Here is a 23,960-nt window from a genome sequence, read left to right as displayed (position 1 = left end):
TTTTCCTAATAACCTTCCACCCTTATCTTTTACTTCATTTTCAATTTTCTTTTCTTAGGAATTTAGCGATAAAGTATTTTTTTAACAAACGATATGATTTACAATAAGAGGAGGGGATGAGTTTAGCCTTACAATAGACTAGCAATAATATGGTTCAAATCCGCATTTGGCGAGAATTGAACATAAAACCTCTCACTTACAAGTAAAGAGGAATACCATTATACGGTAGTACTAAGTGGCTAACATAAAGTATTTAAATGTTTATATTTAATGAGTTAATTTGTACACATATGTAGGACAGCACTATTCACAAACTCATTTCCACCCCTCGCACATCCAGGATAATTTTTTACCATCGATCTTCTTTAATTCAATTGATCTGACGACAAAAAATTAAAAGGAGTAAGTGAAAAGTAAAAACGGATGTAACACTACCCCATATATATATGGTAGCATTCAAACACTAGATAGTTAGTGAGTTATACAGTGTTAATCACTCATTTGATACTACTTTACAAAGTTCAAGATCTGAACCTTAGATTTTCAAGTCTTCATTCAAAGATTATCTCTTAAAAAATTCAACCAAATGAAAAACCGTTTAAGTTCGTAACTGCAAAGTGTACAAACAATTTCAGGCATTAGTAAAATTTGTAAGATGATCCAAGATATTTTGTAAGAAAATCGAAAAAATAAACGATTCGGATCGCAATGTTCAACGCACCATTTGTATTGTGTTACTAGCGTTGAAGTTGGAAGTCCAGCTTAAGTGGGCTAAATCGTTAAAGCATGGCCCATTCTATACTTTCACTTTCGTTAGCAAATTTTGGCACACAAGTTTGAATTGTACATTTACTCTATTTTCTCAGCAACCAACAATTACAGAATAAAGACTAAAAAACATACAAAAATTAATTATAGTAAGGGAACTTTAACGAAAAGCTTCTGGTACTGTTCACTTTAACGAAAAACGACATTTTTACACTAAAAAGTCAATCCTAGCTAGTAGCTACAAAGAATGGTAACAACGTCGAAATGCTATGCAGAAATAAGGCCGAGATAGCCTGCACATAACGCGAGTATGGATGATATAGCGTATGCACCAGCAACAATAACCGGTTCTTTTAATCCACATAGTTCAAGGTGGTGATGAAAGGGTGCCATTCGGAAGAGACGGCGCCCAGCTCCATGTAAACGATTGGTTGTCTTGAAGTATAGTACCTAAAAGAGCTCTAAGATATCAGTTCAGAGAAAAACTGAACTCTAAAACCAATTACGAGAGTGAAATCCATCCATTTGCCTGAATCACAAAACATAATCAAACGAACAAAGGAATGCATGACATGTTTATTCGCATAGGTAACAAACCTGCAAAATAACTGACGAGGCTTCGATGACAAAGATTCCAGATGAAATAAATAAGGGGAAAAACATCCCTGTGCAACAAGCCATTGCAGCTAACCCTCCCCCAAGTGCCAGGGATCCGGAATCACCCATGAATACAGATGCCTTGTATCGGTTGTGCAAAAGAAAACCAACACAAGCTCCTGCCATTGATGCTCCAAATATAGCAAGGTCTGTTTCATAAGGCAGTCAAAAATTTAGTACTCAAGTCAGAATATCCAACCCCTTGGTGAAATTGCGCTAGTACAGGTTCAACGAAACTGGAAAAGCTAAACATCAACATAAAACTGACATCACAATGACAATTACACTGACCAGAACATATTGGAAGAACTGCAATCGACATTCCTACAAAAGCCAATGCAGCTGACCCTCCAGCCAGACCATCAAGACCATCTGTTAAGTTAACCCCATTTCCCATAGATACGAAACAGAATGAAGCCAACAGTAGATAACATTTTCCCAGGAACACAAGTCCCAGTCCAGGTAGAGGAACCAACAGTTTCCTGCATTGAGAAATAAAAGATCAACTTGAGTAGAAGCACCATGAGTAAAGCATTTATTACATAGAAGCAGGAGTGTAACTTAGTAATGACAATACTAAAAAAAATGTCCCACAATCGACAAGCTAAATTTAGTGTGTATGGTATCAATCTCAGTGCAACTTTCACAGTTAAGAATATCACACAGCCCTTGTCGGACATATTTCAGCAATCTGAAAGTTGATGATTTTGGAATGGGAAGAGAAGAGGTACTAATGGGTATTCAGGAAAACCTTAATCCAGAATTAGCTACAAATATATGACCCCTGGAAAACGGGAAGGTTTAACAGTACAAGAAAAACAACCAAAAAAGAGAGAAATTACAAGAGACCTATTTTGTGGAAGACAGATAACAAATAAGAACCAAACACTACTTGCTATTTTCTTTTAAATTCAACATCATAAGAACAGAAATGTGAGTTACCATGAGAAAAATAGTTAGAAGAAGATATACATGCCATAGGGTGATGATAGACTTGCAGTATGCAACCAATACGAAAACCAGGTTCCAACAGCTACCTGCAAAATAAGCATAACATAAATATCACTAGAAAGTTTGATAGATCTTTGAATCAACTCTTAAGATTAAACAGCAATCCACGAATAAAGTTTGAGAAAGAAAAACTAATTAGTAAATTCACCTCCAAAATTATTTTTGTCCATGCAGATAAACCCGTGTTATGTTTCTTGACGAGGCTTAAGATATCATCAAGTAGCCCAATTGCAGCAAATGCAAGAGTTGCTGCAGCAGCTCCAGAAACTTCAACGGAAGAAAAACCGGCAATAAATTTCGCAACAATTACACCAATTGGTATAAAAAATAGTCCACCCATCGTGGGAGTTCTTTTCTTCAAGGAGTGCCTTGCAGGCCCTTCTTTTCTGATAATTTGACGAATCTTCAAGACATAGAGTAGAGGAACACACACATATCCCGCACAAGAGGCTAAAATGGCTGAAACGAAAAAGGGGCAGGTCAAGTGAAACGGTGCCAAGGGTAGTCTAACAATCCTCCATGCACATGAATCCACATATAAAAGTAACACCACTAGGAACAGTATCAATCCCATGTTGAGTAATACTCCATGTCTGATCCTGCAAATATTAAGTGTAAACGACAATAAGACTAAGACCCACATACATTGGTAGTTCAACCTACTTCTCATCGTAGCGTAAAATTTTGTATGTTTAAAATCACTTGTTGAAATCTATCATAACTCATGGCGAAATAAAATTACGTAAATAAGTGATTTTGAGTATCTCTCAAACTATGAAACACAACCGCTTCAGCTAAATATGTAAAAGTTTATATTCCTTCGAGTCTCTGAGCAATGCGCGATAAACAGATGGCATACTTGCCTGTGCTTCTTACGCTGACGTCCAAGCATTGCAAGCCGGTGAGCAGTGACAGCCCTAGCATCATCAGCTGATACGGTGATGGCAGGCAAATCGATATCAGCAACGGGGGTTACTACAAACTCTCCGTCACTATCTTCGCCGCTGGAATAAATCATGTACCCTGTAGACCCTTCACGTCCGGCCCCCCAATTATCAAGTGGTGTTATATCAGCTGATTCCTGAGGAAAAAAAAAAACGCAATTCATATATGCGCCCTTGATAGCAATTCAGTTTAAAAAATCGAAATAAGAACAAAACACTTCAAACCCAAAACTTGAGAAGGGCACCAAAGCAAATTCGGAACCGAAATCTAGCTAAATTACAAACCCCCTTATATGAACCAAACAAAAACTATGAGGCTTACCGAATCAAAAGACCCGAAATCGACAGAACTGTAGCAAAAGCGGCGCCCATTTCTCCGCCCTATCAACTGCAATTGATAACGTATGAAATCAGAACAAATTAGAACAAGCCTTTCACTACGGGCCTGTGAGAGGGCTTTTCGTCACAGTTGACTTTCTCGGCAACCAAACAGAAAATAAGAAACGAACCGGAGATGCCAGAAAACAAACCTGAAGATCGAATCGGATACCGGAACTCCGAAACGAAAAGGCCGAAACGGATCGGCGGCGAACGGGTGTGCAAAGTGAGGAGGAGCAGTGGCGGGAGCGAGAGAGTTGGAGAGGAGAGAGATGGTGGAGGAGAGTGAAAGAATAAGCTGATGACGACGTCATGTCTCGGCGGAAGAAGACGGAGGGAATGCGAAAGAGGAAACTTCGAAATTCTCGCACCGCATGTTTTTAATCGAGTTCTTGACGCGCCAAATGGCGCGCGTGGATGAGACGGCAGTTTGTCCTGGTTTGGGGTGAGGTGGCACCTGAAAGAAGGATTTGGGAAGTTTTTTTTTAGTTGATTTTTGTCGTGAAGAAATGAAATTCAACGTCTTTGCCACTCAGTTAGTTGACAATACCGATCATGTTGAAATTCAACGTCTATGCCACTCAGAAACCTAACACTAGGAAGATGTTGAATTTCTGTGGCACCTGAAAGATCGATATGTTGCTTCCTAGTGTTAGGTTTTACCTAATTCACCTGTCGATTAGGTAAACATATCGATCGAAGATGATCAAATCCGTTTCTCCGAAAACCTCCCACATAGCCTTGTTAATTTTTACCATGAATCTTCGGTTTGACGCTTGAAATTTGAGAAAGGTATACAACAAGTAAAAATGGGTGCAAATAACACCGCCCATCATGGAAATGCAGACTGCAGTGCCCACCTGGGGTTAAACACTAGTAGTGATTCACAAACCCAACAAAAGTTCAACATAAATTCGGATTACGGTTGATAGATGCATATTTACACAAGTCCGCCAGCATGAGTACACACACCACGGATCTACCAGATCTCGGTGCAATACATACAGAAACGTTATGAAACACAAAAACACTAAGGATCAAACTACTTGCTAGGTCTGGGCGGTGCTCGGAGTCCGCCCTCGCCCCATTGTGAATCCCCTGGTTCCATCAGGCATCCTTGGGCCGGGTGGTGGCTTTGAGGGTTCAATGCCGTGATTGGCCGATGTAGTTCCATGACCTGGGGAAACATCTAGGTTAGATTAAGGGGATAGAGTATAAAGGAAAAGAACCTATTCAAAAAATTGGTTCAACGACATACCAAATCCATTGGTCCCACGGTATTTTTGCCTTCCTGATTGCCCCCTATTTCGACCTCTATGCCCAGTTTTCTCTTTGGGAACTCGCTCTCCGTCCTAGAATGGCAGAGCGAAAAAGGTCAAAACTTCAATTCCAGTCAAGTGTAACAAAAGACTTGTATGGAACTGGATCCATCAAGGACTCCGGCGAAAATACCCCCACTCACCTCTTCATCAGTTGTCCGTGCATCATTATGTTTCTCACTTACAGTATGATTCTCCTCGTCTCCTGTTTGATCATTACTTCTGTTGCCGCTACTCTTCTCAGAATCAAAACCCCTCCAGGGTTGTTTTCTCTGTCCATACTTCCCCTGATGTAAATAAAACCAACATTAACTCTTTCTTATGGCCAAAAGTGAAGATAGAAAAAGAGAAAGGAAAAAAGTCAGGATCAAGTACCACTTGCTTTAGAAGCTTCACCCGCATGCCATTTCTCCAATCCCCCTCATTTCTTAAAGTAGTGACCTGACCCATACCACCAGGAACGAAACTGTAAGCTAAGGATTGATTATCCAGGCTATTGAGCCCAATGAAAAATGATGATTATTTTGATGACGATAATGTTGGAAAAGAACAAACACTTACAGCTTTGTCAGCAGCCTCCACGGTATCATACTCCACAAGGGCATGCAACTGCAGCCAAAAACAATACACATTACAAAAGGCTGCCCAAATATCTCAAAATTGTCTTCAAAAAGACCTCAAATGTAAGCGTAAAGGCAGCATTTGCCTCAGACCACAAAAAACATAAGACATTCCCCAACCAAAAAAATCCCGAACATGGATAGTGTATCTCAGTAACTGCTTCGTCTTAATCACCAGATTCTGAGAACTAGCAAGCATAATCATGCACATAAAGTTTAGTAACCATACCTTGTTACTAATTAGCTTCTCGGTCTTGCCACCTTTTGTTGACGCTTCTAATGCATGTGGGTCAAGTATGCATAAATCTTTTATTCTGAAAAATTGAAAAGCATGCTACAATAAAAAAATGAAGAGAACAAAAATGTCACAGCATGGGGAGAAAAAGAAGGAAAAAAACATACTTTCCAGCTTCACCAAATATAGTCTTAAGGTTCTCCACTGAATGATCCTCAGGTAGGTTCTCCACCAAAACAGTGCACTATAATACATAAATTAGATGCTTGAAGTTTTCCAAAAATAATACATCAAAAATCAGGGAAAAAAATAAAAAATAAAAATCAAGTTCGAAAGGTTACCTTTGGGTCCCTGTTTTCAGTTGAAGGAAGGGGATGAATACGTTTCACCTTCTTCCCATTCGAACTCACAACCTACAAAGAGGAGATTTATGCTTGTCTTTTAGCATATTCATGATTCAACTTGCACTTAATTTTTCACAAGATAACAAAATAAGAACATTACAAGGAGGGTAGACTCCCTCAATGCATCCGCTATGGACGAATTGTTTTGAATGAGCTTCTTCATTTTTCTAAAAGAAGCAACAACTGAAATAGGAACTGCAAAAAAAATATGCCAAAAGTTAGCGAAAACTGTTAATATGACAGGGTGAAGGAAAGGAGACAACTAATAATTTTTCTTTTTGTTACAACTAAGATTTTTTTACCAACACAGAGCAAGCAATTTGATGTATAAACAAATACCAATGCCACACGGGTTTGAGCTAGTGATGAACACTCTCATATACACAAGTAGCAGAAGGAGATAACAAAGTCTAAAAAAGTTCTCATCTTCCTGCCACTAGAGAAGTAATCACCCCCTTTCCCAGAAGTGATATATCACCGCAATTACACTAACTAGAAACAAGAATAACCAAAAGGAACAAAAAAAATTTCTAATTCTGAAAACTGCTTTAGCAATAGAATTTAATGAATAGAGAAGGAATCAGTCAGCAGTCAGTTACATGGTCATTCAACACCAACCCAGATGCTCGGCACAGCCAAATTTGGCTGCACCAGGAAACATCCAGGCAAGGGAAGCCGTCAGAAGTACCTGCTTTACTCATCACCTTCATCTCCTCTAAACATAATTAACATTATAAACTTTCAGCACCCCTAAAGCATGTACTAGAAAATGACAAATAAAACACCTTGGAATAAATTGGTTTAGATCCACATCCAACCACATGAAGCCGTGGTAGTCAAACAAATTGCAAATCAATTTGTCACTTGGTAATTTCAATACTCTATTGCCAAATGGAGGAATCTGCATAAGATTAATTCTACTTTGGATGATTGAGGATGAGTTTCTTCACACGAACCTTTATCTTATTTTCTTAATGGAGTCATTACTCTAATAACTCCGCCTATGTCTTACATGGCCGGTCCCAAGCCCGGATAAAGGAGGAGGGGGAGGGCGTCAGGTAGTCGACAGCCGGCACTCCATGATCACGTCGAATCCTTATGAAAGTCATTACTCTAATAAAACACTTGGAAAAAAATTAATGCCCGTCCCAAGTTTTATTAGCCTATTACATGGGTAAAGTGATTAAACCAACGGGTGAACAAAGTTCATAGACACCTATAGCATAATACGATAAGATTTTGTTTAGAATGACTCTTCCTGCATTTGTCTTAAAAAAAGTGCCATTGCAAATTTGCAAATCAATCACAGAAGAAGAAATAAGAAGCCATATGTGGTACAACAGGGGAAAGACATTTGGCTAATGTGAATCAAATCAGATGAAAAGATATGCAAGTTTCAGTTCGGTAGAAAAACGCATTCAACTCCTAAAACTAAGTTGAATAAAAAAATAACACTAAACACTCACCATAACCTTCTTTGTTCTTTTTAATCATACTCGACATATACTTGTCAGTGGGCAAGTTTTCATCGCTGAAATAATACTCCACCTGCAAATCCACAAAGAATTGACAAACGATCCTTACATGAGAACTTAGAATTAGTATGGCAAAACAGTTACTACGTGAAATATCTACATTTCATTTTCGCTATTTGATTAAATCTCGATGTGAGTCAAAATTTCGACTTCAGTGAAACTAAAATTTGGTTACGGTCAGCAAAGTGGGCACAGAAATTAGTACATTATGGTCTACACTAATGTGGCTTCAAAATGTGGTTCCAAATACGCACTCAATTCAAATTAACTTATCCTATGCATAATATATCCCAAAAACGGAAATCAAATCATCGAATCTATGAACAATTTTATTGCATTTATTTTACCAATTTTTTAGTTGTTACTGAAATTTATGCCGCAACAAGTACGAATTAAGAGCATAATATCAAAAATCGTAAAGCTACTCAAACAATCGGGATGATATATGCGATTCTAGGGTTCATAATCAATACAACACATATTGCAAGGTCTATGCAATATCTAATTATCAGCTACAAATCATATTCCTTTTAAAAATCAAACAGATATAAGCTCCTAGGGTTCACTTTTCCACATGCCAAAAAAAGAGATAGAGAGATATATACATATACATATATATATATACACACAGAGAGAGAGAGAGAGAGAGAGGGGTTTTTGCCTGTTTAATAATCTTCTGTTTGAGATCCTCAGAGAGAACGCCAGCCCCAGACGATTGATCAGGGTCATCATCAGACGGCTGTGGTTGAATCTCAGAGGAGGCGCGATCGGGAGATCCAACGGGTGAGACATCAGAATCGTGCGGCGGGGATGGTGGGGGGGAATCGGTGCCGCATGTGGTGACAGTGGGGATGGTGGTGGTGGCGGTAGCGGTTGCGTCGGTGGCGGTCGCGGCGGTTGCGGTTGCGGCGGTGGTCACGGTGGGACCCTCTTCGCCTTCCATTTAGGGAAAGCAGAAGGAGGAGGGGAGGAGAGAGAGGAGGGGGCGAACCTCTCAAAAGTTTCAAATGTGACGGAAGGCCCCCGCTCTTTCTTCTCCAAATTCCAGTTTCTTCTCCATTCCACATTTATATAGACCCACCGTAAGTACTACGCATGACTTGTGACGGGGGCATTAACGTCATTTCATCCCCTCCTTTGTTTTCATTTGTTCTTATGGTTTGTTTGGGTCAATGGGCAAAAATAGTACTTGTAGTTCTACAAGTTTCATGTTCAATATGTCCTTAATTAAATAAAAAGAGGTATTTTTTTATTTGCCCCTTGAACTTGTATGCCAATTCCTCCTAAATTTTAATTTTAGCTGATTACCCCCTTAAACTTTTTAAATTAGTCAATTTCCTCTTGAACTTTTATTTTAGTTAATTACTCATCTGAACTTTTATAAATAGCCAATTCCCCCATTGGCATTAAATTTTAAAAACTTTCATTCGATTTTTCATTCATCCAATTTTTCATCATTTTTTCTCTCATATAGTTCTCATGTGTTGTTTCCGTGATCAAGATGGATGGAAAATTGAATGTAAACTTTTAAAATCTAACGCAGGAGGGAACTTGGCTATTTATAAAAGTTCAAGGGGGTAATCGGCTAAAATTAAAGTTCAAAGTGGAAATTGGCTAATTATAAAAATTCAAGGGGGTAATCAGCTAAAATTAAAGTTCAAGGTGGAAATAGCTAATTATAAAAGTTCAAGGGGTAATCAGTTAAAATTAAAGTTCATGAAGGGAATTGGCAGCTCTATAAAAGTTTAGAGGACAAATCAACAAATATGCCAAATAAAAATTCAAATAACATACTAGACAAAAGGTACAAATTGATATAATTTAAAAATCTTAAACAACAATGTGAGAAAATTAAAATCTTCGACTCATTTTGAAACTACGTGATCACATACGATTTGATTTTGAAGAAACCAACCATGAGCTTCTCAAGGAACCTTAAAAACTTGTATTCCACAACATTATACCTCATCTTCAAGAATAAAGGTAAAACTTAAGATACATATCACATCTCATATATTCAAAGTAACCTCCGTGAAGTGCGATTACAAAAAGTGGCAAAGCGTCGTCAACTTTGGAGACAAGATATCGACCCAATAGTACGCATGCGTACTTTGAACTTGATTGCATTCAATCAGGTATCGTTTGGTATGCAGACGGGACGAGACGGAACGGAGAGGGAGTAAAGATGTCTTCGGATGGAAACAAGGAGGAAGAATAAGGAGACGGAGAGGTTATAATTTTGTTGGAACGAGTTGTTCCAGAGGATGAGGTGGAACGAAAATTCACAAAAAATTCGTCCCTTGAAACAACGCTTTCCATCCGTTTTAGGCGCACCAAATGTGAGACGAAATGTCTCGTCCCACTCCGTTCCGTCCCGTCCCACGTACCAAACAGTACCACAATGAATTCGTAACTTATGGTTCATACGAACTGGAGGTTATGCCCAATATTACGCACACTCTTATATTAAACTTGATTGCATTCACTGAATGAATTCGTAACTTATGTTTCGATAGGGACCGGAGAAGAAGCAGTGCTAGTGTTCTACCACTGAAACTATAAGCTTATGCGGTCGAAATTACGGAAATTGGATAAAGGAAGATACATTTCACATTCATAATAACAAAACTATAGAGTAAACTTAGTACGTGGGACTATTGTTTGCAAAAATCCCTCCCACGGTAGACGTACTAAAACCAAAACGTTACATATGATAAAACTTATCTTGCCAAACCCTAACCCTAACTAAACCAAAACCCACACAAACAACCAGAAAGCAAGCCCAACCGCCAGCCGGCCCGACCCGCCAAACCCATTTCTCCATGACCCAGAAAACCAAACCCGAACATCATCCACCACAGGCCCACAAAGTGAGCTCATGTCATCAGTCCTGGTATTGTAGTACACACTGTAGAAAGCAATCCTTGTCCTCTCAGCCTTGGCCGTGAAATTCACGCCGGCGGCTTGGAATGTACTGTTGGAATTAGGGGCGTAATGGACATTTTGCGCTTGGTCGCCGGCGAATGCCATGACGGCAAGAGGCTGCTTGCATTTGTCATTAGCATGGCCTAATGAGAAGGTCAAGGTGTAGGGCTTGTTTGGTGCAGTTTCAACCATTTGGGAAATGATGCCCTCTTTTCCAGACAGCAATTCAATTGCTCGTTTTCCTTGTGGCACTGCGTAATGGTACGAGTCTATGTACCTAACAGCCCGGTTGGACTCGACGATCCAACCAGGTAGGGACGAAGTTTCTTCGTCGAGGTTGGTGGGGAGCAGGACTCCGAGTGAGATGTTTGGGAACATCCATGGTCCTTCCTCAAAATCACCATTGATCACTGCATTGTCTGCACAAAATATGGCAAATAGTGACCACTAATTTAGTAAGATGGAATCACACTGCAATTTATTTTTCTGACTGTCAATCTAAACGACGCATTCAAATGATCATCCGCTAACCCAATCCCCTATTCAAACACAAACCTCGGGCCCATCAATCATACATGATCAAATTTGTTTACCTGTTATTTTCTCGTCGCGTGACAAATCATGCGATGAACAAGAAAAAATAAAAAATACGTACTACAACAGAGTAAGAAATCAATTAAAGTTATATTTCAAGACAATTCATAATTAATATAAGATACCGTCACAGTATCATCCCGCTGCATCTATTATTTAAGTTCAACCCACCCTCACTTAATTTACAAAAAAAAAAAAAAAAAAAATTTGGATTTGTCGCCTAGGTCAAACTTTGGATCGTGAGCTTTGAAAGTCATCAAACAGGCCCCCACAAAGCGGATCCTATGATGTGGGCCAATAGGGTTGAAGAATAAAGCGGTTTTGGAGGGAAGATTCATACCTTTGGGTCTATCAGGGGTAAAGAGCTTCTTGATAGCAACGTCATCAATGATGGGCCCACAGGTGGGGTCATCCTCCATGCCGGGATTCCTGAAGACCAACATCGCATTGTCCTCCTCCGCCGCGAAGGCCCATGCGTAGGGGTCCCACCCCTGCACGTTGTACAAGGTCTGCAGGTCTATCGTCTGCGATGCAGGTGGCACGGACACGTTCAGCGACTCCAGCTGTGCGCACGTGCGAGCCGCGCTGAAAGTCACCGAGTATATCGACCCCTTCTCCACCTTCACCTGCTGGCTTATTTCGGCGTCGTTTCCGAGCCTCACCGCGTGTCTACCTTGCGGTACGATGAGGATCATCCCACCCTGTTTCTGCCCGGACTCCACCAGCTCAACGGTGCCGTTTGCTTTCCAGTTGGGGATGCCGGCGGGTCCGTCTACTATGCCCTCGTTTGAAAAGCCGCCTAATGGGGTCAGTTCAAAATCTCCGTTTGGCACTGGCCCTGCAATAAACGACGTTGATTTAGAAATGTAGGCTATATTCATCAACCATGTGAATTATGCATGGATATGCTCACTGAGGCTAATTGATTGCCAATGTGAATTATGCATAACTACGCAAACAACTGACGCTAACATTTTTATAGTTTGAGATTCAACTCCAGGTAACGTCCCAAGTGTAGGCATGTGACATGTCCTACAAATTTAGGCAACATAAGTAACGTTGATAGAAATAACTACAAGCAAAGCAAATCTCGATTTTTAATGCCATTTTTGGGTGCTTTCTGGTTTATGAAGCACTTCAAGTGATAAAGTTTTCTAATGATAAGGTTTTCTAAAGAAGGCACACAAAAGTGCTTTCCATATAAGAAATCCGACCCTTAAATCGATTGATTTTCCTTCCCTAAATCCTAAACCCTAAACCTCAAACCACTACAAGAAAGTGTTGATCACACTAATCTTGGGTTAAATAAAGAAGCCAAGTATGTCTTTGCCCCAAAATTAATTTTTATATTTATTTTTAAATAAAAATATTTAAAATAATTTATGATCGCATGATATACGATAAATCAATACTATTCACGAATCTCTTACAAAGAAGATCCGACGAAATCCTGACTCTCAAATGTGAAACCAAAATACAACAAAAAAACAGTGAGATTTTGTACTATCGTGACATGACAGCAAGGAACCTGCCAACTCCAAGACAAAACTAAAAGAAAATAATAATTTCACAACTTAGAGAAAATATGTCGTTCTCAAGGTGTAGTTTTCAATTCCAATAACCTTTAAATTGTTTTCGGAAATAAATTGATGTTTTTTTGAAGGCTTTTCTGTCTTCAATTTTTGTGTTGCTACAATTTCCCAATTCAATTGAGCGACTACTCTGGATTGCTTTATCCATACATGGGCCTCAAACGTGGGGAAGCCCACAATAACATAATTTTCTTTATAAATAAGGATAAACGTAGGTTAAGAAAAAAAAACAAAACAAAACAAAACCAATGAAAATAGGTTAAAAATTTTGAATTTAAACGATAAGAACTAAATAAAGAGTAAAATAAATAGTACCAGAATTAACTTTTAATGTAAAAATATAGCTTTTCATTAAAGTTCACAGTATCAGAAACTTTTCGTTAAAATTCCTAAAAAAAAGTATACTATCTATGCACACTATTTTTTACTTTTTAAACACACTTTTAAACTTTTATCCATCAGATCAGATGAACTAAAAAAAATCAAGTAATAAAAATTAACAATAAGAATGAAAAATAAAAATACGTCGATAGCATATTTTTTTTTTAAATGTGGGAAAAAGGAAAAAACTTTGGGTTGAGCGCGTGGACCCTACAAAAGGGCCTTCTTTTTACTGACACCAAACACCATGTGGGGTGGTGGCGATTTGGGATGGTGATCTGAAGGGACAGCTATACTTCGTTTATAGCGCCAGTTACCTTTACGGAAAGGCACTTTGTCCCCTTGTATAAATACGGGAAAAATGCGCCAGAAATTGGGCGCGGATCCGGGTTTACTAAGGTTAATTTAGACATTTTCAACTACTCCGTGATGGACAAATGGGTAAAAACGTTGCCAGCTGTAGAGCAAACGTAACTAGCCTCCTAGTAATTTTACTAATTTAACCAATCTTCACAAGGCCTAAAGTTTTGATGCAAAATATAGCTGTCTTCCTTGTAAATTACCAAATGCAATCTGTACCCAAAAATATATAATAAAAAAACAACACCACATTACCACATTTAAATAGAGATTAGCTTTTTGATTAAAATGGTTTTTAAAATTAACATAATTTTTTTTCTTTAAGTCTTTAAAAAACTAATAGAAGTGATCATTTAATTTATAATCATTCTAATCGTTTTGTGAAAATATGTTAACATCTTTGTTAAGTTAAGAAGTTAGTTGGACAAAAATATTACTAAAAAATAAAGAATTTTAACGAAAAGTTAACGATATTATTCATTTTAACGAAAAATCACATTTTTACATTAAAAAACCAATCTTACTACTATTTATTTTACCTTTTATTTTATTTTTATCATTAAAACTTAATGTTTTCAAGTTACTTTTATTAGTTTTTCTAAAAAAAAATTATCATATGATTGTTCATGTGACACTTAAATAAGAATATTGACATATTTTTTACGAGCTGAATTGTTATTAGGATTCAAAAAATCTAATTCTACATTCTTCACAAACTTTCTAATTATAGAAAGTTTGAAATGCTGCTAATTGAAATTTTTAGAGTGTCAATAGTAATTTACTTTACGAAAATATCAAAATAATTTACGTGAACAAAATCAAAGACTATTTTATCGATTTTCATTGCCATAACTAAAAGTGAGGAGTTCTACTCCGGACCATTTAGACTAATAAGCCAACGGAGATTTGAACTTTGGAAAAGCATCAAAGAAAATACAGGCAAAAAGCAGAAACTGAGAAAAAAGTTAAGCTAAGAACCTTTGGGGGTGAAAACCTTCGTGACCGGAGTTCACTCTACTTCTCCTGGCGGGAAGCATCGGGGGAGTTACACTAATTGGTCATACTTTGTGAAAATTAAAGTGATTTTGGTGAGCCAGAGCAGTGAAAAATGAGCTCGGATTAGTACCGGAGTTCGATTTGCTCTGAGATAACCGGAAAAGTGAAACAGCATCTCAAAGTTCTAATCAAGAGCGGTGATTGACCAAACTAAACAGTCCGACATTAACTAAACTAAATGCAACTCAATGATTCATGACAAACCCATGAAATTTTATAGCCTAAATAATACTAAACAGTCCGTCATTACATCTCAGGAGTCGGAAAAAAAAAAACGAAAACTGCAAAATGCTTCGAAAAATTAAGAGAGGAAACGAGAAACCACAAAACGTACCGTCTTCCGCCGATATTTGAGCTGCCAAATGACCGAGAAGAAGCAGAGTCGGTAAGACCCATTTGAGTAGTGTGGAGCTCCGACCCATCTTTTCTCTCTGGACTCTCTCTCTCTCTCTCTCTGTCTTCTGCAACGCGTTGCTGAGCGAGTTTATAGTAAGCAGTGAGGAGGGAGAGACTCGGAGATCGTCCTTTTATCCAAAAGATTCGACTTCAGTCGTCTTTATTCTTTAGTTCGTAAGTAGGATTTACTTTTTTTAATCAAAGTTTTGCACTTTAATATCATTTATTTGACAAAAGCGGCAGCAGTCCTCGACTTTCTTTTGTTTCAGAATTTTCGGGAAAATAAAAAGAAAATAGAAAAACTAAAGTCTTCCTGCTGTTCCCACAATTGAATTTGTTTTTCAATTTTTTATAAGATACTACTATTCACACACACCGAATCCTTTTATTTTTTATTTATTAATTTTGTTCAATTCATTTAATTTGATGATAAAAAATAAAGAAGAGTGTCAAACGATAAAGTGCTCGTTTAGAAATGTTATTAAAATGACTAAAAACGCTTTTAATAAATAAAAAAAATTTAAAATCAATTCTTAATAAAAATTCAAGTGGATCCCATAAAAACATTTAAAGTAGGAAGCACTTTCAAATGAGTTCAAAATGGTGCAAATAACATCAACTTTTGTCACATATTTCTCTTTATTTGTAAACAGGGCCGGTCCAAAGATTTTTGAGGCCTAAGGCGATGCCAAAAAATGTGCCCTCACTTCAGATAAAAAAAAATTATTTGTTTTCACACATAAGACATCGATAAAATTATACTTAGAAAAACACTTCAAACTCAATAATTTAGAAACACATAATAACTAATTTATTTTTTATCGAGATAAGGAAACAAAAAAACTTCGGGCTTACAAGTAGATAAGCCACCAATTTTAGTTAAATTTCTTTGTCACTAAACCAAATTTTATAAATTTATACTTGTATAAAAACATATATAAATATATCACCTTAATAATTTTGGTGTCCCCAATTTTTTTTGGATCCTGGACGGTTGCCCTGCTTGTAAGTAAGAGATCTTAGATTCTTTTTTATGGAGAGAGATCTTAGTTTCAATTATCGCCAAATATGAATTTGAATCACATTATTACTATCTCATTATGAGGCTAAGCACATTCTCTTTCTATTAATTTAGATAGGGGTGTGCTGTCCACACACCTCATTTTACTTCTCACATACCCCTTAATAATTTCTAACCGTCGATCTTCTTCAATTCATCAGATTCGATGGTTGAAAATTAAAAAAAATATGTGAGAAGTAAAATGGGATGTGTGGATATCACAACCCTTTAGATATCGTTTTTAAAAAAATAAAAATAAAACATCAACTTTTGAAACATAATGCCGTGTTTTGAGAATCGTGGTCTTTTTGGCGGGCCCCCGAGAACTTGCGCCGTTTCATGTTTTGACAGTGCTCAAAGCACTCGTGATTTTATTTATTTGTTTGTCCTCCCAACGCAAAATTAAAAACTGATATGAACTATTCAGTATGTACTATGTACACACAGATCGTACAAAGTTTTATTTCTTGTTTTACTATTGCAAATTTGGAGTTTATGTTTCTCATTTTCTTCCTAAGGTACACTAACATTGACTTTAATCCTATTATCTATGACCATCGGGGATAAAGAGAGTTTTATCTTAAATTCTAAAATATATTGATTAAAAGGAACTTTAACGAAAAGCACCCAGTAGTATTCACTTTAACGAAAAATCACATTTTTACACTAAAAAGTCAATCCTAGTACTATTCACTTTACCCTTTATTTTGTCCTTATCATTAAAACTCAAAGTTTTCAAGTCATTTTCATTAGTTTTCCTTTGATTAACCGAACTCCTTCTCTCTAGTGTAAAAATATCGAAATACTCAAAAAAAAAAAAAAAAAAAAAGCCTAGCCTATCTGGTTCAGCTACCATGCTCCCAATTGGGCCTATTGTATCCGGCAATGGTAAATAGCCCAAGCTCAAAGTTCATTTATTGACCCAAAAGGCCCAAAGTTCGTTACCAAAAATATTGAAATATGGCCCAATATAATTCACAGGCCCATATCACACTAAACCGGATCTAAAACCAAAAAACCGGAAGGAAAAGCGAGAGACAAAACCTCATGCGCTGAAGAAGAAGAAAAAGAAGAAAGCCATAGCAGCAAAATCAATGGCGTCGTCGTCGTCAGCTATTCGGGAGCTTCAGCGCGAATTGGAGGCCAAAGCTAACGATCTCAGCAAAATCCAAAAAGGCAAGGCGTATACTTATATATATCTATGTATATGTATATACAGTTCACCTGAACCTGTAAAACCCTAGCGTGGCATTTTTGCTCCTTCAGATATTTCAAAGAACCACCAAGTGAGGAAGAAGTACACTATACAGCTCGGCGAGAACGAGCTCGTCCTCAAGGTCTTCTTCTTTCTCGATTGCGTTTTCTCTATTTTCTGTTTGGTTACCGGGAAAACGAGTTCAGCTAACGCTGTTGACTACCAATATCTGAAAAATGTAAACTTTTGCCTAGTTGGAAGCAAATTGGCTTTGTTGTGGTTTTCCTGAGCTCGCGGTTATCGGTTAACGATTGAGTTTTTGTTGTGATGGTAATGTGATTGCTTGTGTTTGTAGGAATTGGATCTCCTCAGCGAAGACGCCAATGTTTTCAAGTTGATAGGTCCGGTTCTTGTGAAGCAGGATTTGGCAGAGGCTAGGGCCAATGTGCGAAAGAGAATCGAATACATCTCAGCGGAACTGTATGCTTCTCGATCTGTTTCATTTATTTATGTATTTGTATTATGGTTTGTGTTCTATCATCGCAATTTTTTTCACAGTTTAGGATATCATTTCGGATTTTAAAGTTCGTGTTAGGTTTCTTAGATAATCCCCAAAATCAATCATTTGGAGAAAACTTGTAAGATCAACAACAACAACAACAACAAAGCCTTTTCCCACTAAGTGGCACAAAATGTGATTTAACATAGGTTTTGTGAACGATTTCAGAATTTTATGATAAAGGGGGAGAGTTTGGGTTGAATGTTAGAATTTGGTCAAACCAATTGGTTCTGTTTTGGTATTAGATTTAAAATTCCAACCATTATATTTTGAATGATAGGTCTTGATCGTTGATCGCAATGCTGGAAAGCGGTATTTTGAAATGGAAGCTAATGAACCTAACCTAAGCCTTTTCTTTTCGGAAAATGAATATGTTTCTGAGTTTCCCATGTTTGGTTATATGCGGTTTATGATTGTTAGTCTAAATTCCAAACCATCAACAAACAAATTTCTTTAAGGGTAATTTTCTCCCCCACTAGATGGGGAAGGACCTGGGGTTCAATAAAAAAAAATCGGTTTCCTGGATGCTGAAAGGCTCACTATAAAACAGGATGCCTAGTTTTCACAAAATGAAGTCTGTGTCCATTGGGACAAGTGATATCCAAATTCTTGGGAAGGACGTGCATTATATAATGAGAATGTTGTTCAATGTCTTCTTGCTCATTGCCTTCATACGAGTAACTCTACGCCTAAGTTGTAACTGAAGGAACGTGAGTTTTTGGGAACCCAAAAAAGGGGAGAGGAATGAATAATGTTATCTGATGCTGTGCATTATGTGCCTAGGCTTATCATGAGAAACCTTTTTTGTGGGAGCTATTAAATGAATCTTACACCAGTTGTCCACTACATTTTCCGGTTTGGGATTGACCTTGTAGCGATATATGTGTGGGTTGGATAGATGGTTTCCCAACTTTTACATTTGGGTGCTTATATGAAAATTATGTCTAGTTTATCCCTTTTCTTCCTATCATTGTTCTTATACTGATCGGACTCGTGTTTAACTTCTGGCATAACTATATTTATTCTGCGCAACAGGAAACGGCTGGATGCTACTCTTCAAGATTTGGAAGAGAAGCAAAATAGCAAGAAGGAAACGGTTCGTATTTTTCCTTTTTCTCGGCACCTTAACTGCTCTTTTATAGTGCCGGAGTTGTTCATATGGTCTCTGGCTTCGATTCAGTCGTGATAATATATCTATAGCATTTGAGGAATTTATTAGAGCTATACGCCTATGAAGCACAAATACTTTAGTTTGGTCGCTTCTCGCGTATCCGATACTTGTCGGATACTCTCGGATACCTATCATGGTCAACTGATATGGCTTTGACTTAATGGATAGGCGTATCCCACATTTGGAATACAAGTATCCGGCTTTTAGAATCCCTTTACACCTTCACATGATAAATTAAGATGAGAAAATTAATAGGAAACAAAGCCTTCGTTAAAATTTGATGAATACAAAGAGTGCCTCTAATTGAACAATGAATATAACTCTCACGCTTCTTCTTTGTATGTAAAGAGGACTGGATTTCCAACTTTTCTTCCCCAACAAATCAAATGAACTTGAATTTATATATTTCTGTGTTAAATATGTTTTTTAAAGCATATATTTTTATTTTGTATCACTATGTTGTATCGTATCACTGTATCCTATCCGTGCTTCATAGTATACGTGTCGTATCGTATCACTATATCCTATCCGTAATTCAACATTACTTGCTTCCATAATACCTTCTATCTTGCAGATTTTTAAATTACAGCAGAGGGCTCAAGCACTCCAGGCTGGAAAAGCAAAGGCATAATCTATTGTCGTAGTTGGGTTTCGTTCGTCAGATGTATTCTATGAGTTTCTGTTGATGTTTCGTTCCTGTTTGTTCAAAGATACAGTGCCAATCATAAACGTTTTTTCGTTCTTGTTTGTTCTCAATTGGCTTTCCTGTGTCATACACATGTCTGGATGCAGTGGCGGATCCAGGGGTCACATGTAAAAGTCCACAAACATTTCTTAGGCACATAATAATCTTAAAAATTAAACCATATTTCAATTATTCATAACTTATAGAACAAATGACAATACAGTTTACAATGGTCAACGACGCGTTTTCATATTTTGAAAACGCTCCATCATAGCTTCATTATCAACGGAAGAAAAACATTGCTCTCAATATAAATCACTATGTTATTACTCAATTATTGATCTCTCATTCGGTTATGCAATGGACCCTTCACAATATTCATAGTGGAAATGGCTTTCTTCACTGAAGCAGTATCAACCGGTAAAACTAAAACAATGTAATTAGCAAATACACATGATTATTATTACTTTTTTGGCTGTTGGTGTTTTTTTTTTTTATTATATGGCGTAAAATGATTATTATTACGAGGTCAGCTAACCCCCTTGCTCCTTAAGTCCATCCGCCAGATGTACACTGGGGATTTAGTTTTTCCTTCGGTATGACCATAAACGTACGAAGGAATGAAAAATACAACAATTTCTGATTGAGAAGTGTCGTTGTAAATAATATTTGAGAGATAGGAGAGAGAGGGACGGCAGAGAGAGATGGAGAAAAGGGGCCCAACCGTTGTAGCTTGATTAATGTTGCCTCGGCTTTGTGACTTTATTTATACTAACCATAATGGCCGTTACTTGCAGTAATACAAACTGCAGCAACAAGATCACTTTTACAACTGTGCAATTTAAGGATGAGGTCCGCTTATAAACGTTCTGTTTCAGTTATATCCAAAATGATTTCTGCTGCTGCATCATCGTAATACGATTAGTGCCTTCATAAAACAAGCCTAACAAGATGAGGTCATCGCTAGGATCTTGGTTTAGCGTTTAGGGTTTTGGTATACCGTGGATCGGAACTACACGTTGAAATAAGAATTTGTTAATTGAAAATTTGTTGGGTAATTATTTTTAATTTTCAGTTTTCCAAAAAGTACGAAAAATAAAATAAAAACTGAAAATTAAAAATAAAATTATTATCAAACGGCGTTTACACTTGTTTGTAAATTAGACGTCAATTATTTCATATATATCGTCATCAATTTAGCTTATGGAGAGATTCTTGGGGTGGAAAATCTTGCTTTGAAATAGGGTTTCGTCACATCACAGTAGCACTAGCGGAGGAGCAGCTGATTGCCTCTGATTGATGTAATTTATCCCGCAGAAGAAGTCTCAATCAAATGAAATTAAGACTAGGGCCAGTCACTTCTGTTATCTTAATTGATTCAAGAAGACAAGACTAGCCATATCTAATTCTAGAGGACAAGAGACACTATCTATCTATCTTCGACCAAAAAATAAATCTATCGATCTAGTACTTGGAATAGGATTCTCCAATTTTCAGTTATCTTCTATTTGAAGGATCACGATTAAGTTACGTCAGTATTTAGTGTTGACTTCTTTATAAAGAGAAAAAAAAAAACCTTGCACTTAAACGGTTACAATTAAGTCACGTTAACATCTAATGTTGACTTCTTTATCAAAAGAGAGAAGAAAAAAAAAAGGATAGTGAGAGAAGAGAGGACTGGAGGGGAGAATCATACTCCCAAATTAATCATGGGTTCTAGCTTTTTAACATTTTCATGGGATTGGAGTCTTGTCATAAAGCATGTTGAGAAAGAGTGCATTGAAGGGGGTTTCTTTTTTAAGAAATCATCTCAAACCTAGTTGCAAAGGCGAAGGATTAGTTACTTAAGAGCAAAGAGGAAAAAGGAAATGCCATGGGGGACTTGTTGAAATAAATTTCTGAGAACCACTTTTTTTTTTTTAATGACGACGGACTTCTTCACCTCAAAAGTCATTCTGCACTAATCTCTTATTTTAAATTCTTTTATTCAAGTTATATTAACCGATGCGCAATTTCAGAATTTATACCTTGAATTGTGTATAGCATTTCTAGATCTTTGAAAAATGTGTCGGCGCTAGCTGTGCGTGAAGGTTAATTAGAAAACAAGTCATTAGATGGTAGACTCGGATAATGCAAGAGTGTATTATGACTTTTTAGAAGTTTCAATAACCAAATAGAAAAACAAGCAAGAATGGAGGCAATGTACATAGTTTCCATGCCACAATGATCACATTCAAGATAACAGAATTGGCCATCTTCTATCATGCTCAAGTTTAATGGCAATCTAAAGGGTACGTCTGGACCTCCCCCAACCTCCATGTTCATTCATGCACATAGTCCAGAACCCAAACAAATTAGTACGATGACAGTTGATCATACCCAACATTGAAATTTGTACATCCCTATTGGAGAGGTTGAAAAAAATCAAGACATACGGAAGATAATAAGAAAGCAAAAGATATGATTTCTTCAGATATTGGATCCACACTTCCCAATCAAATAGTGAACCCTCACGTTTTTTATGTGAATAGGGTTACCTTAAAATATAGAGTACAAAAATTCTCTCTCTCACGCGCACACATTCACTTTGGATGTGCTCTGTGTGGAGCCAAAAATAATCACAAGGCGACACGTGATTTTTTGGGTAAAAGAGGACAAAAATACCCTTGAGGTATAACGGGATTCCTACGCTCAAGTAGCGGGCCATCATCCTTAACCAAGTAAAAAATGCTCCAAAAAGGTAACCAATTCCAAATTATCTCATCCATCCTCATTTAAGGTAATTCCCAAAACCTAATTTATTCCATTTAGCTAATCAATTAGCTAAATAATATATTTTTTCATATTTCCTAAAATCTTCCTTTAAAATCATAATAATTGACTAATTAAGGGATTAATTCCTAATCAATTCCTTAATTGTCAATTAAAACATCCATTCAACCCCAAAAACAAGTGAAGGGCCGGCCACCTATTATTAGAAAAGGAATTGGCCATGTTTTGTTTATCTCTTGATATTTGCCCATTTCATCCCATTAATTAGCTAATTCATTTGGTAATAATTTTATTTTGCCAAATTAATTAGTCAATTAATCACATAACTCCCAAAATCATCTTAAACCTAAATTAAACCCAAAAAACCCTAGCCACCTTCTATTTCTATAAATATACTCTCATTCTCACCAAAAAGGAGATTCCAACACTTTGGCAAAAATCCCAAAATTCTCTAAACACTATTTCTCTCTAAATTCTAACTTTGGCATCGGAGGTTCTTCGGCCAAAGCCCCCCCCCATTCATCGTGGGCGCGTGAGGCTCTTGGCCTTAACCTAAGATGTTAATTGTTTTGTAGGTGCAAAATCGTCCAAGATCGAGGAGGAAGAAATTTGCATCCACACTCTGCAAATCTTTGCAACATTAATTTTCAAGATCGGTGCTCAAGCCTCAAGCATTTCAGTCTTTTTTGTTATCGATGCTCGTCGAGAAACATCTGTAAATCACTTAATATACATTGTAAACATATTTCCTGGCAATTCAATGTTTTAAATCGGTATATATTCAACGTGATATCATAGCTTTGGGTTTAATATCCATTTTATTTGTTCGTTTGCAAGTTAGCAGAGTGCGAAAAGATGCATGCGACTTAGTGACATTAAATATAGTGAGTAGTAGTGTTGAAGAATGATGATTCTAGAGAGATCAAAATTTTAAGGGTAATGCTGAAGATTAAATTTGGAGACTAAATTTACAAACTAAATGATGTGTCACCAATAAAAATGAGCGCATAATCAACGCTTAAGTAGTAAATAAGTCATCAACTTTCATGTAATTTAGTTTCTAAAATTTTTTTCTACAAATTTAATCTTCCTAGTATTATCCAAAATTTAAATCATTTTTTGTAAACTACATGATTTGGCGATTGATGGTTGGAACATCATGTCATATACAAAATATAGTTTAAAATTTTGATTTCCTTGGCATTTTACGTCGAAGAATATGCAGGAAACATAAAATACATTGCACGTGATTATTTCCATTATCTTCACGTACGTCATCGATATTGTTATTCTCCATGAGTTTTTTGGAAGGTTTGGCATTATTGTTAATTTCTGACAGAAAA

General features: G+C 37.0%; 4 protein-coding genes across 4 annotated transcripts; 1 reads left to right on the top strand and 3 right to left on the bottom strand.

The window, feature by feature from the left end:
* Positions 1 to 835: 835 nt before the first annotated feature.
* On the bottom strand, positions 836 to 4,290 carry LOC126585730 (phospho-N-acetylmuramoyl-pentapeptide-transferase homolog). Its single transcript, XM_050250224.1, has 8 exons — positions 3,911 to 4,290; positions 3,703 to 3,768; positions 3,300 to 3,517; positions 2,585 to 3,035; positions 2,398 to 2,462; positions 1,717 to 1,907; positions 1,366 to 1,574; positions 836 to 1,218 (listed from the first exon to the last, which is right to left on the bottom strand). The coding sequence occupies exons 1-8, from the start codon at positions 4,070 to 4,072 to the stop codon at positions 1,036 to 1,038; spliced, it is 1,545 nt and encodes a 514-aa protein (XP_050106181.1). The 5' UTR covers positions 4,073 to 4,290; the 3' UTR covers positions 836 to 1,035.
* Positions 4,291 to 4,656: 366 nt separating this feature from the next.
* On the bottom strand, positions 4,657 to 8,923 carry LOC126585731 (la-related protein 6A-like). The gene is made up of 11 exons (XM_050250225.1): positions 8,533 to 8,923; positions 7,803 to 7,884; positions 6,437 to 6,531; positions 6,274 to 6,345; positions 6,100 to 6,176; positions 5,927 to 6,011; positions 5,639 to 5,686; positions 5,453 to 5,518; positions 5,221 to 5,364; positions 5,017 to 5,110; positions 4,657 to 4,935 (listed from the first exon to the last, which is right to left on the bottom strand). The coding sequence occupies exons 1-11, from the start codon at positions 8,812 to 8,814 to the stop codon at positions 4,808 to 4,810; spliced, it is 1,173 nt and encodes a 390-aa protein (XP_050106182.1). The 5' UTR covers positions 8,815 to 8,923; the 3' UTR covers positions 4,657 to 4,807.
* Positions 8,924 to 10,458: 1,535 nt separating this feature from the next.
* Positions 10,459 to 15,316, bottom strand: LOC126587570 (uncharacterized). The gene is made up of 3 exons (XM_050252655.1): positions 15,114 to 15,316; positions 11,731 to 12,228; positions 10,459 to 11,215 (listed from the first exon to the last, which is right to left on the bottom strand). Exons 1-3 carry the CDS (start codon positions 15,199 to 15,201, stop codon positions 10,617 to 10,619), a joined length of 1,185 nt encoding a protein of 394 aa, XP_050108612.1. The 5' UTR covers positions 15,202 to 15,316; the 3' UTR covers positions 10,459 to 10,616.
* Positions 15,317 to 17,253: 1,937 nt separating this feature from the next.
* On the top strand, positions 17,254 to 19,903 carry LOC126584272 (prefoldin subunit 6-like). The gene is made up of 5 exons (XM_050248708.1): positions 17,254 to 17,411; positions 17,502 to 17,572; positions 17,786 to 17,910; positions 19,025 to 19,085; positions 19,735 to 19,903. The coding sequence occupies exons 1-5, from the start codon at positions 17,330 to 17,332 to the stop codon at positions 19,789 to 19,791; spliced, it is 396 nt and encodes a 131-aa protein (XP_050104665.1). The 5' UTR covers positions 17,254 to 17,329; the 3' UTR covers positions 19,792 to 19,903.
* The last annotated feature ends 4,057 nt before the right edge of the window (positions 19,904 to 23,960 follow it).

Source organism: Malus sylvestris, chromosome 10 (genome assembly GCF_916048215.2).
Source record: "Malus sylvestris chromosome 10, drMalSylv7.2, whole genome shotgun sequence".
In the NCBI taxonomy this organism is placed as follows: Eukaryota; Viridiplantae; Streptophyta; class Magnoliopsida; order Rosales; family Rosaceae; genus Malus; species Malus sylvestris.
Note: the sequence above shows the minus strand (reverse complement) of the source record. Positions and strands in the feature narration are given on the sequence as shown.